The 14,575-nt window shown below is 42.7% G+C and overlaps 2 protein-coding genes and 1 long non-coding RNA gene across 3 annotated transcripts in view; 1 reads left to right on the top strand and 2 right to left on the bottom strand.

Annotated features, from left to right (window-relative positions):
- The window catches only part of LOC309505828 (olfactory receptor 52D1-like), a gene marked incomplete at both ends in the record, with an annotated part of 227,415 nt that overhangs the window by 33,424 nt on the left and 179,416 nt on the right, over window positions 1-14,575 (bottom strand). The window lies entirely within an intron of this gene.
- The window catches only part of LOC309506813, a 186,835-nt gene that overhangs the window by 24,556 nt on the left and 147,704 nt on the right, over window positions 1-14,575 (bottom strand). The window lies entirely within an intron of this gene.
- LOC309505831 (olfactory receptor 6N2-like) lies at window positions 9,209-10,126 on the top strand (the record flags this gene model as incomplete). The annotated part of the gene is made up of 1 exon (XM_082179286.1): window positions 9,209-10,126. The coding sequence occupies one exon, from the start codon at window positions 9,209-9,211 to the stop codon at window positions 10,124-10,126; it is 918 nt and encodes a 305-aa protein (XP_082035412.1).

Raw genomic sequence — 14,575 nt, 5'->3', positions numbered from 1 at the left:
GCATCGTCCACGAGACATGCCTATGCGTTGAAGTGGAACCTCTTCGTCAACTGGTGTTCTTCTAAACATCAAGAACCCACAAAATGCCCGATCAGTGTCGTGCTTGGGACGTCTTGGGACCTCTCAGTGGTTTTAACTGCCCTGAAGAGTGCTCCCTTTGAGCCTCTGCAATCAGTGGAGCTTAAGTTCCTGTCAATGAAGACAGCACTCCTGGTTGCATTGGCCTCCATCAAGAGGGTAGGGGACCTGCAGGCATTTTCGGTTGACGAAGCGTGCCTGGAATTTGGGCCGGCTAACTCTCACGTGATCCTGAGACCCCGGCCTGGATATGTGCCCAAGGTTCCTACCACCCTTTCGAGACCAGGTGGTGAACCTGCAAGCGCTGCCCTTGGAGGAGGCAGACCCAGCCTTGGCACTGCTCTGTCCAGTACGCGCCCTCCGTGCTTACGTAGACAGAACGCGGTGTTTCAGGACCTCAGACCAGCTCTTTGTCTGTTATGGTGGGAAGCTGAAGGGAAAGGCTCTCTCCAAGCAAAGGTTGTCCCACTGGATAGTGGACGCCATTGCTTTGGCATACCAGCAGCAAGGTCGACCATGCCCCCTTGGTGTGACGGCCCACTCCACTCGGAGTGTGGCATCCTCTTGGGCTCTAGCGCATGGCGCCTCGCTAACAGACATCTGTAGAGCTGCAGGCTGGGCAACACCTAACACATTCGCGAGATTCTATAATCTCCGAGTGGAGCCAGTTTCTTCTCATGTACTCGCTTCAACTAGCCGGTACTAGATTCTGCTCAGGTGTCTTCGCTTGCTCGCCATTCCTCTCCACGGACGGGATACGTGCGATATTCTCCCTCAGGTGAGCCTAATAAGCCCTGAGTCTCCTCCAGCACTGTCGATGTCAACGCCAGAGTTATGCCACTAGCAGCTTTCACGCTTGGCTAGGTGCCTCCATGTGCATGGTTCCCCTTCTGGGCGACCCCCACATGTGTGTTTCCACTGTAAGCCTCTCTGAGCATGTGTCTTTCCCTCGGCAAACCACCTTGCCACCCCTGGTGTTGAAACAGTCCACCTGCGGCTGGACACCCCAGTGATACTCCATATGCAGCCCCTCTGGGTCATATGTGTATTCTAAGTCCCCCCCTTCGGGTTGGGCATAATTGCATATTTCCACTGAGATATGCTTCCCAGTGTACCTTGGTATTCCTGTGTTAAGTAGGACTCCTTCGTCCGTGCTAGTATCACGACAGGGTGCTCAGACTTACGCAGGGCACTGGAAGACAGCCGAGGTGGCGTGATTAGACTGGGGACCCCATTCGTCGTCATCCGACGTAACTCGGAGTGACCACGAAAGGGAACGTCTCGGTTACGTAGGGAACGGAGACGTTACGTCTCCCTGCCACTTCAGCTGTACCGCTGGGAACGCCTGAGTTCAGTCTCGGCCCCTCAGCGAAGACATATCTGCATGTTGCCAGTGTACTTCCTTATATACCCCCAGGGTGGGGCGGAGTTAAGCTATGCAAATTCCGCAGACCCATGGCATTTCATTGCCATTGGCTCGTTTTATATACTCGAAGGTGATAGGCTTTCTAAGCGAAACCCCATTCGTCGTCATCCGACGTAACGTCTCCGTTCCCTACTCAGGGAACGAGGGTTACATACGTAACCGAGACGTTATTTATTTACTTTAACTTATTTTTTGTAACTGTGTTGGTTACTAATTTCCTTGGGTCCCAAGGAATTTATACTTCAAGGATTCTACTACCGTTCGGACGCTCTTGCTTACTGCTCCATGCTTTGCTCTATCACTTTTATATTTTATCTTCTATATTTGTATATTTTAGCTCCTTTTATCACCTAATTTTAACTTCAGCAAATCAGCACAGTGCTCAAATGACAAAGTTTGGATTACTAGAAAAACGCAGAATTATTTTACCCGACCAGCTTACATTCCGGGGAAAGGAAAACACAACTACCCACAAGGATAAGAGAGAAAATGTATCTTCTGGAATCTACTTGCTGCACTAACTGCCACAAACTTTTACAAAGGATTGCAGTTCTTGAAACAAAGTTACTTACGGGACCACCAAACCAGACGGAACACACAACAGAGCTTCATCATGGACACCCTCAGCATATAGCCGGTGAGTCCCATGAAACTAGTGCTCCTCGACAGGTAGAGAAGCAAGCTGATCGACTTACAAATCGATGGCACAAACGGGGAGCGAGACCCAAAGGCACTCGAGACATCAGATTGTCACGAGCATCACATATTGCCGCAGTAGCATCCTCTACCCCAGATACAGCTCTGACAAGGATTGCAAACACTGGTCTCCTACCAACACCTATACATCTTGAGAACAGATTTGAAGTACTAATGAATGTAAATGAGGAGTCTCCAAACGTGATGAATGTGATCGAACACAGACTGAATCAGCCTGTAGCTAACACTGATGCTAACTGGCGCTCAAGGTCGAGCAGACAGCGGCACTCAGCTCAGAGCGCAGCCGAGCCCAGGACTCTGATAGTGGGGGACTCCATAATCAGAAACATTAGCAGCAGGGATACAACTACGTGCTGTCTTCCACAAGCAACAACTTCTGATATAAACAGGGAACTTCAGAACATTCTGATGAAACATAAGACTGCAAATCGACTCATCATTCATGTGGGGAAGAATGATATTCATAACGAGGAGTCAGAACTCCTTAAGAAGGATTTCAATGAACTTTTTGAAACACTTAAAAGACGGAAAGTTCAGACATTCATCAGTGGACCACTCCCAGCAAGAGGAACAAACAGGTTTTCACGGTTGCTTGGGCTTAATACATGGCTGCAAAAAACTTGCAATATAAAAGGAGTGAACTTCATTGACAACTTCAATCTCTTCTGGAGTCAGAGACAACTGTTTCATCAGGATGGCCACCACCCAAACAAACTTGTCTCAAGAGTGCTAAAGGACAATATCTACTTCTCCCTCAATCATCCTTCTGCAGTGTTTGCCAATCCACTCAATCTGAATGGCACACACACACCTGGACACAGTATGAATGACCACAGGACTTCACTTCAGCAGCAAAATGGACATGATGTTGACATATCACACAAGGGACAATGATAACACCACTGAGCCACAACAACCTCTGCTCACGGACACAATCTCAGCTGAGCCCTGCCCACAGAGCTCACCACAGACAGACATATCAGAACTGCTCCAAGATTCAGCACCCAAGGACGACTTCCTGGAAAACAGCCAGGGAAGCCAGGACAGCATATTACAGCCTCAGATAACACCCGAGCAACAGCCCCTTTCACCAGATACTTTTTCCCTCTCTCCAGCAACTCCACTTCTGTGCTTCTCACAGAAAATGGAAGAACTGGTGTCTGCTGGAACCAAACTATCCCGCTCTTTTGCTGCAAGCCCCCAGATATCAACCAAAAAACGGCAGGCACCGCAACCACCAAAGCCTGCGGGCCAAGCTCACCATCCCCCTGCCTCTGTGAGAGCTCTTCGGCCTCTGCCACAACGCCAGGGCCCACACCCTCCTCCATCTGCTCGAGGTGAACCAAAAACAACTGATACCAGCTCTCAGTGATATGTGTTGGGTCCCCGCTATGATAACAGTAACTTGAAACAACTCTTGAAACATGCCTTTGGTGTGAGAGACCCGGGTTCGAATCCACTGTGAGACACCAATGTGTCCCTGAGCAAGACACTTAACCCCTAGTTGCTCCAGAGGCGTGCGACCTCTGACATATATAGCAATTGTAAGTCGCTTTGTATAAAAGCGTCAGCTAAATGAATAAATGCAAATGTAAATGTAAATTTAACATTTCATATTGGGGGTATCCAAGAAATTTCTTATATTTAAACTTTTTTTTTTTTTTTTTTAAGTAACGCAATAGTTACTTTCCCTGGTAATTAGTTACTTTTGTAATGATGTAATTCAGTTACTAACGCAGTTACTTTTTGTGAGAAGTAACTAGTAACTATAACTAATTACTTTTTTTAAGTAACTTGCCCAACACTGGTCATGTCAAAGCAATGACTAAATCAGCATACTATCATCTCAAAAATATTGCAAGAATTAGATGCTTTATTTCCAGACAAGACTTAGAGAAACTTGTTCATGCTTTCATCACCAGCAGAGTGGATTATTGTAATGGACTCCTCACTGGCCTTCCCAAAAAGACCATAAGACAGTTGCAGCTCATACAGAACGCTACCGCCAGGATTCTGAGTAGAACCAGGAAATATGAACATATCACACCAGTCCTCAGGTCTTTACACTGGCTCCCAGTTAGATTTAGGATTGAATTTAAAGTATTATTACTGGTATATAAATCATTCAATGGCCTAGGACCTCAATACATTGCAGATATGCTCACTGAATATAAACCCAACAGATCACTCAGATCATTAGGATCATATCAGCTAGAAATACCAAGGGTTCACTCTAAGCATGGCGAGTCCGCTTTTAGCTATTATGCCAGCCGCAGCTGGAACCAGCTTCCAGAAGAGATCAGATGTGCTCCTACAGTGGTCACATTCAAATCCAGACTCAAAACACTTCTGTTTAGCTATGCATTTACTGAATGAGCACTGTGCCGCTGTTCGTCCGACTGCAAAATGCCATAAAAAAAATGCACCTGTGTTCGTTGTCCATAACATACGCCTGCCCATGCCATAACCCCACCGCCATCATGGGCCACTCGATCCACAACGTTGACATCAGCAAACCGCTCACCCACACGATTATTGCACAGGCGTGCCTTAGGCTGGCCACAATAAAAGGCCACTCTAAAATGTGCAGTTTTATCACACAGCACAATGCCACAGATGTCACAAATTTTGAGGGAGCATGCAATTGGCATGCTGACTGCAGGAATGTCCACCTGAGCGGTTGCCCGTGAATTGAATGTTCATTTCTCTACCATAAGCCGTCTCCAAAGGCGTTTCAGAGAATTTGGCAGTACATCCAACCAGCCTCACAACTGCAGACCACATGTGACCACACCAGTCAAGGACCTCCAAATCCAGCATCTTCACCTCCAAGATCGCCTGAGACCAGCCACTCAGACAGCTGCTGCAACAATCGGTTTGCATAACCAAAGAATTTCTGCACAAACTGTCAGAAACCGTCTCAGGGAAGCTCATCTGCATGCTCGTCGTCCTCATTGGGGTCTCGACCAGACTGCTGTTCGTCGTCGTAACCAACTTGAGTGGGCAAATGCTCACATTCAATGGCGTCTGGCTCTTTGGAGAGGTGTTCTCTTCACGGATGAATCCCGGTTTTCACTGTACAGGGCAGATGGCAGACAGCGTGTATGGCGTCATGTGGGTGAGCGGTTTGCTGATGTCAACGTTGTGGATTGAATGGCCCATGGTGGCGGTGGGGTAATGACATGGGCAGGCATATGTTGTGGACATTGAACACAGGTGCATTTTATTGTTGGCATTTTGAATGCACAGAGATATCGTGACGAGATCCTGAGGCCCATTGTTGTGCCATTCATCCACGACTTTCACCTCAAGTTGCAGCATGATAATGCACGGCCCCATGTTGCAAGGCTCTGTACACAATTCCTGTAAGCTGAAAACATCCCAGTTCTTGCATGACCAGCATACTCACCGGACATGTCACCCATTGAGCATGTTTGGGATGCTATGGATCGGCGTATAAGACAGCGTGTTCCAGGTCCTGCCAACATTCCACAGGCCACAATCAACAACCTGATCAACTCTATGCGAAGGAGATGTGTTGCACTGCGTGAGGCAAATGGTGGTCACACCAGATACTGACTGGTTTTCGAACCCCCCAGGACCCCCCCAGGACCCCCCCAGGACCCCCCCAATACAGTAGAACTGCACATTTTAGAGTGGCCTTTTATTGTGGCCAGCCTAATTGTGCCACCTGTGCAATAATCATGCTGTCTAATCAGCATCTTGATATGCCACACCTGTGAGGTGGATGGATAATCTCGGCAAAGGAGAAGTGCTCACTAACACAGATTTAGACCGATTTTTGAACAATATTTGAGAGAAATATGCCTTTTGTGTACATAGAAAAAGTCTTAGATCTTTGAGTTTAGCTCATGAAAAATGGGGACAAAAACAAAAGTGTTGCGTTTATAATTTTGTTCAGTGTAGATGAAATAACCCCCCAACAAAGCAGTAGACAAGACATGAGAAATGTGTAGAGCCCTCCCTCACACAAACAGCTTTTCCAGATAGTTAAAGGAAAAGCCAATGCCAAATAAAACTGCACTGTTGTGCAGCTTTTCCCAGCCGCTCTAGATTTTGAGTTTGGAGTTGTGCAACAGCTGAAAGAGACTATTGCTATACATTTGTAAAGTAACAATTCACCCTGCACAGCAGGGCTTGACATTCACTTTTTGAGGCACTTGTCCTTTGGACAAGTAAATTTATGTTTCATTTGTCCATGCACAAAAGTCACTTGTCAACAAATTTTTGTTCCCGTTTTAATTCGTATGGTGCTGTTGGTGTAAGGTGACTTGTTTTTGGAGCTTTTCCTGGCGCTTGGCCGGGCTTCGGAGCCTGAAGAAACATCACTCTCCACTCCAGTCTCCACCACTGTTCTTTGAGGCAGGTAAAAAATTTTAAACTTGGACTATCTCCTGATTGGCCAATCAAAGCATTCTGAGTTGGATGCTGGTTCGACGGATTGTGGGGAAAAAAAATTTCATTTCAAATCGGAAAAATGTAATCTGTAAAATAGACTGTACATATGAATGCATATATCTGTACATATGAATGAACATACAGTAGACTCATTAACAATAGACATACAGTACAGTACAGGAAAGTACAGGAAATATCATAATTAAATCATTTGATGTATCATTGACATAACCTTATAATCGTAATGTATAAGGTTCACATACAATAGACCGCTTGCTATCAGCATGTGCCATCTATAGTTTAATGCCATAACTTAATATCTAAACAGGATATAGCATTGGAAAAGGTACCATTTGCATACTTCTTCCTTTACATAAACAACAAGACACAACACCAAGGAAATACTGATCACAATGAGAACGTCCACGTGACTTCAAGCATGAACCATTCAACACTATAATCATAATATTAGGAAAGGGTTCACATGCCACATACTGCCTAAATTATACACAGATCTATATCACCACCCTCTGGCGAAGGCTGTGTTAAGACAAACACAACTGAGAACATGGTGCATGAATCTAGTTCTATAGTACCATATTCCCACTGACACTTTACATATACATATACAGTATATATATACAGTGGGGAAAACAAGTATTTGATACACTGCCGATTTTGCAGATTTTCCCACTTACAAAGCATGTAGAAGTCTGTAATTTTTATCATAGGTAGTATTAGGTACTCTTCAACTGTGAGTGACGGAATCTAAAACCAAAAATACAGAAAATCACATTGTATGATTTTTAAGTAATTAATTAGCATTTTATTGCATGACATAAGTATTTGATACATCAGAAAAGCAGAACTTAATATTTGGTACAGAAATCTTTGTTTGCAATTACAGAGATCATACGTTTCCTGTAGTTCTTGACCAGGATTGCACACACTGCAGCAGGGATTTTGGCCCACTCCTCCATACAGACCTTCTCCAGATCCTTCAGGTTTCTGGGCTGTCGCTGGGCAAAACGGACTTTCAGCTCCCTCCAAAGATTTTCTATTGGGTTCAGGTCTGGAGACTGGCTAGGCCACTCCAGGACCTCGAGATGCTTCTTACGGAGCCACTCCTTAGTTGCCCTGGCTGTGTGTTTCGGATCGTTGTCATGCTGGAAGACCCAGCCACGACCCATCTTCAGTGCTCTTACTGAGGGGAAGGAGGATGTTGGCCAAGATCTCGCGATACATGGCCCCAATCCATCCTCCCCTCAATACGGTGCAGTCGTCCTGTCCCCTTTGCAGAAAAGCATCCCCAAAGAATGATGTTTCCACCTCCATGCTTCACGGTTGGGATTGTGTTCTTGGGGTTGTACTCATCGTTCTTCTTTCTCCAAACACGGCGAGTGGAGTTTAGACCAAAAAGCTCTATTTTTGTCTCATCAGACCACATGACCTTCTCCCATTCCTCCTCTGGATCATCCAGATGGTCATTGGCAAACTTCAGACGGGCCTGGACATGCGCTGGCTTGAGCAGGGGGACCTTGCGTGCACTGCAGGATTTTAATCCATGACGGCGGTCATTCTTACTGGTTGGTAGGTGATCAAATACTTATGTCATGAATTAAAATGCAAATGAATTATTTAAAAATACAAGCCTCTACATGCTTTGTAAGTAGGAAAACCTCATGAATTAAAATGCAAATGAATTATTTAAAAATACAAGCCTCTACATGCTTTGTAAGTAGGAAAACCTGCAAAATCGGCAGTGTATCAAATACTTGTTCTCCCCACTGTATGTACAATTTTAATTTCAACTAGAATACCTTTCCAAAGACTCACAACCTCATTATTGTGTCTGTGTTATCAGTACATTTTGAATTACAAGATTTTACCCACTGTGCCATGTTTTTTAATGTTTTTAGTTAAGGGAAACCTCTGGTGTGCTGTTTATGCAAGTCAAGCCACAGCAGAGAGGTCTTCAGAGACTTGTTTTATGCTATATAAAAGAGCATGTATGGTGATTCTTAGGTCTTCTTAACAGAGCACACATAGGCTAGACCTGATTCTCTGCACATTTACACATTCTCTGAAGATAAAGTGATAGTAATGTCAGATCGTATCACAGAAGGTATTTCTGGTAATGCAATTTCATGTACATGTATATTGTTAAACTGTCTAAATAATTGATGTATGAAATAATTCACATGATGTATTAAACATTGTGGCTACAAATATAAAGCTGATAAGCATGAAAACAGCTGGTAACACTTTAAGCTTAAATTTTAAGGTGTGCTTGTTACAATGCAGTGGTGCAGAGTTATATTAATTAACTAAATGTACTTACTGTAGAGGGTTAGAGTTAGGATTAAGAATAGGTTTAGGGTTAGTTGCGTGTACTTATGCAAAATTTATAGTTATTACTATATTAACTACCGTACATGTAGCATATGTAACAAGGACACTGTAATTTAAAGTGTTACCAAACAATCTTTTTTTTTTTAGGTAAAAATCACGTGAACTGTGTCTTCTTTCATCCTCAGGTCAATTAATCCATCCTTTGCTTAACGAAAAATGGAAAATGGAACATATTTTTACTTGATGTTGTTTGAAAATATTGGGTACATAAAATATACTTTCTTCAGTTTGGGAATTATTTTATACTGCGCTATTATATTCTTTAATGCCTTTATAATTATTGCAATTTGTCTGGAAAGGACTTTACACCAGCCCATGTACATTCTGATTGCATGTTTGTCCATCAACTCTGTGTTTGGAACAGCTGCTTTTTTCCCAAGGTTACTGTCAGACTTAATGTCTGATACACACTTGGTGTCCCGCGAAGCATGCCTCTTACAGGCTTTTGTCATTTATTCATATGCATCAAATGAAAATACAATATTAATGTTAATGGCATTTGACAGATATGTAGCAATCTGTAAACCTTTACAATACAACAGCATAATGACTCCCAGGATTTTATCTGTTTTAATAGCTATAAGCTGGATTTATCCAATGCTTTGTGTTGGTATTGCTGGTATTTTAAATGCCAGACTGATTATGTGTGGTAACAAACTGTGGAAGGTTTATTGTCACAACTGGGAAATTGTCAAGCTGTCTTGTGCAAACACTATTATTAATAATGTTTTTGGCTTTTTCATAGTGACCACAACTGTAATCATGCCTTTAAGTTTTATCCTATATTCCTATGTTAAAATTCTTATCATTTGTACAAAAAGTTCACCAGAGTTCAGGAGAAAAGCATATCAAACTTGTATTCCACACATGGTGATCCTTTTAAATTTCTCTATTGCTCTTTTTTGTGAGGTCACTCTGAGTCGGGTCGCGACTTTGGATCTCCCTCTAAGCCTGTCAATTATTATTTCACTGCAGTTTCTTATTGTACCACCCATCCTGAACCCTCTTGTTTATGGTTTAAATTTTCCTGAAATTCGCAAAAAAATTATATGTATTATAAATGCATCCAAATAGATGTGTTTTTGATGTAATAGATACTATACAGGATTGGATTTCTCATAAGCATTGTGAGCTAAGTTTATCGTGGAGACCATTGGTGGCAATGGTTCTATGGTCTACTTAAGCTTATGATACTTTTGGTAAACACAACCCAGAATGTTTATGATATACAGCCACAAAATCATTGTTTAATCAAACATTGTTTTATCTCTTCTCATGCTTATAATGATAGATATTACATGTTATGAGTTTTAGCGTGTAAATTTAAGACTGCCAGTGCTAGGAAATCTTTGCCACAACTATATATTTATTACAGGCCTAAACATATAATGTATTATTTAGTCTGGTTAAATGAGCAAATACTGTTACTGCATTCCTGACATGGGTCAGGCAGACTCTTAGTCACCTCTCAGATAACAAATACAGACATTGCCTGTAACATTAATACCAGAATAAATGCACTTAATTTAAGAAAATATGTTTCCCTAGTTGTTATACGATAAAAGAGGAGGGAATTGTAAAATTCACCCCTTCATATTTACTCTTTCCCCGCCACTGACAGAATTTTCTGTAATTTATGATACAACGCTTCCCCACCATTGACTGAATTTTCCAAGAGGTCCTCGCCTTAAACTGTAATGCTGAGATAATAGTTGTGTTTCATTACACACATTATAATAATCTGTGATTTTAAATCAGTAGGTTTTTGGCCAGATTTACTAAACAGGGCAAATTAGAGTAAGAGCACAATTCCAAAACAGCGTGATCTACTGACGACGCGCTAATTAAAGAACAGACAGCCGGATCATTTCCATAATGACTAATGCAATCTACCAAGAGCAGTTAGCATCTGGTTTAAGATATGATTTTTTGGGGGGCAATAAATAGTGATGCAAATACCCGTAAATAGACTTGCACAATTTTGTAAATCACCTTGCATGATCCATTGAAATACTCTCCCGTAAATTTTGCATCTGAAAGAGATACACATACAAATGCATATGCAATAAGGTAAGACGCAAATAACACTGTCCACACCTTTTCAGCACAAATTTTTCACTGTGTGTCTTTAGTAAATTGTGACAGTAGTTTTTTAACACCAAAAGAGGGTTTGTGTTGGAGCAAGCTGTTAGTAAATCTGGCCCATAGTATATTCACACTTTAAACAACAAAGGCGTAGTCTTTTGAATTAAAGAGTTTGGTATTTATGTTTATTTCATTTTTTTTTTTTTTTTTTTTTTTTTTTTTTAAATCTACTTTTCTACAATTTTATTTCATTTTTAAATGAAAATCAAAACTATTGTCGCATTCTGCATCCCACCAGTCTTTAGTTACCATGGCCACTCTAGCAATCAATACACCTGTTCGTCATTTAGTTCATTATGATTGTAAATTTAAGTTCCTCTTTAGTTCTCATTCTCTGTCGGTATTGGTCGTGTGTTACACACGGTCATGTTGCCTTCTCATCAGTGGATTACCTGCGGTTATTTTGTTTAAATAAATACCCTTTTGTTATTAGATCCTTTTTTGACTTACTTCTTCATCTTACTTCATCTCTTCATTACTACTTCTTCTACAAATATTGACTTTATTTTTCCACCAATAATCTTTTATAATTCTGTGTTATTTGTTACATAGTTCCGTAAAAGCAAGTGGCATGCAATAATAATAATATTTTTTTATTTTTTTGTTCTCTCTCTGTGCTAAACGTAACAGATCTTTATTAAGATTTTATATTAAGATAACATGAATAAAAGAAGAAAATGTGTCAGATTACAAATTTAACCATGGTTCCCTTTCGTTCAGTCACTCCGAGTTACGTCAGTGACTGACGAATGGGGGTTTTGCTTAGAAGCCTATTACAAAACAAGCCAATGGCAAAACAGTGACATGGGTCTGTGGAATTGGCATAGCGCAACTCTGCCCCACCGCATGGGTATAAAGGAGCAGTGCGGCAATCTCACATTATGTTTTTGCTTCGGAGCCGAGTGTTTCTTCACTTCTCTCCACTGTAAACTGTCTACGAGTTCTAGATATGAGACGAGCGACTCTTCAGCGGTGTTGGTGTGACGGCGTGTTCCAGCGAGATCTCATTCCTACTGCTGGTCTGTGCAGTGATCTCCCAACAGTGTGTGTTTTCTCCCTGGGCGCTTCAGCACTGCTGTTGAGTTTTATCCTCTCTAAAAGAGCTGCACGTGGCGCATCTTTTTAAAGATGTCTCGCCCGTGTATTTCTGGGTGCGGTAGACAGATTAATTCTACTGATGGGCACGAACGCTGCCTGGCGTGTTTGGGCTTAAATCACGCTCAGGCAGCATTCATGGATGCGTCATGTTCTCATTGTGGGAACATGACCATCGCAATGTTATGATCGAGACTCAATGACCTCCTTAGAGGTAGAGTCCCCTCTGCCACACCCCAATCTATTCTCTCCACGAGAGGGGATACTTTGGCTGGTGGCCAGGGTGACCTGAGGACGATATGATTTTTCTGAATTCTCCTCGGGCCACACCCCCCTCTTCCACATTGCAACCCATGAGGTTTCCGGATGAGGTCGCTGGCCAGTCTTGTGGCTGGCCCAGCATTTCATCCGGCGCCCCGGCAGAAGATGTAATGGCTATCGCTGCATCACATGGTGGGCTTGGGTCATCTGGAGATGAAGACTCGGCTGTGCTGCCTCCTTTGGGGGTACCAGCATTGCCCAAGTCTGATCCAGAACTGACTGCCATGCTTTCCCGGGCAGCCTGGAACCCTCCGCCATGTCCCGAGTGCTCAAGGCTTGATGATTGGTTTTTGGGGGTGGCTGCTGACGGGTGTCAGCACGGCAATTCCTAAAACCAATTCCTTTCTTCCCGGAAGTGTATGAAGAGGTCATGAGATCGTAGAAGTCTCCTTTGACTTTTCGCAACTGCTCAGCGGCCTCTTCCACCTTCTCTGCCCTCGATGAGGCCGCGGCCAAAGGGTACACTGGGGTCCCCCCGGTGGAGCTTTCTGTGGCGATGCAACTGTGTCCCCAGAGCGCCTCCACCTGGCGTGGCGACCTTAAGCACCCCTCCAAAGCCTGTAGGTTTTCGTCTACTCTGGTGGCGAAGACCTATAGAGCTCTGGGGCAGGCTGCCTCCTCACTGCATCCTATGGCCATCCTCCAGGTCTAGCAGACCAGGGTGCTCAGAGCCATGGACGAGGGTAGGGCTGATCCAGGGATCATGGAAGAGCTGCGTGACGCCACCGACCTCGCTCTACGGGCGCCGAAGGTGACCGCACGCTCCCTGAGTCAGGTGATGTGCACATGCGTGGTCCAGAAAAGACATCTCTGGCTCAACCTGGCTGATATGCGGGAGGCTAAGCGAACCCCGTTCCGCAACTCTCCCATATCCCAGGCAGGCGCTTTGCCCAACAGTTCTCGGCCGCCCAGGAGCAGACTCAGGCTATTAACCCTCTGGGGACCAAGCTGTTTTTGGGGCCCTTGAGATGTTCTGACATGCTCTGACATTTGTGCTTTTTTCAGTTATTTATAAACATGTTAATGGCAAAGGTGTAAATTCACTCTATATAGCACAAACAGGCCTACCATAATATGCGAGCAACATGTATGTAGATGTTTGTATTTTTAAGAGAATAATGTTTATGCGTGGTTATTTAAAAAAATAAAAATGAAAGTTGCTGAAATAAGACCACAAAACTCATACAAAATATGTGCCCACAAGACTTTTGACTAATGGATGTTGTCCCTTTCAGTTCTAGCTTCAAAATTATGTGAAAATAGTCTTGCTTTATCGTTCACAAAAAAAAAATACATTGATTTAAATGGTGTAAAACAGGTTTTGCTTGGAAAGCCAATATGCGAGGGGGAGGAGTAGTTTACACCTTAGTCCCACCCACTCTGCATAATGACTCTGCATAATTAGCCATTCATTCAGGTGTGACACTGACTGAGCCACAATGCAAGGAGAAGACTTATATTGACCATTTAAGATTTTGCTTACATCTATCTTGTAAATATGTTTTGCTATTTTATTAAAAAGGTTACAATTACAACAATAATTACAATTTCAGCAATATTTCTGCAAAAAAGTACTCTTTCTTTGTAAAAAAAAAAAAAAAAAAAGATTATAGGCCTACATTTTATCATATGTATTCATTAGTTTGAATATAGCCAACATTGGAACATCTTAGTCTATGACTTTATTTTTGACAAAATAGTATTTTATATATATGAGCAGTATATTCTACAGTAAAAACTGTACCCAAATCTAGTCAACAAAATGTTGTCTTTCATACTTCGCCTGACTGTAACGCAGTAACTGTAACTGTAAAAGCAGTTTATTCTTTCACACACAGACGCGCGATTCATATTTAGGCTAAACACTCTTTACAAATATGTACCCTTCATTCATCTCACAGAAACGCGATTCATTTTAGGCTAAACAGTCTTTACAAATATGTACCCTTCATTCATCTCACA

The sequence above is a fragment of the Leuciscus leuciscus genome (genome assembly GCF_965113295.1).
Source record: "Leuciscus leuciscus genome assembly, chromosome: 9".
In the NCBI taxonomy this organism is placed as follows: domain Eukaryota; kingdom Metazoa; phylum Chordata; class Actinopteri; order Cypriniformes; family Leuciscidae; genus Leuciscus; species Leuciscus leuciscus.
Note: the sequence above shows the minus strand (reverse complement) of the source record. Positions and strands in the feature narration are given on the sequence as shown.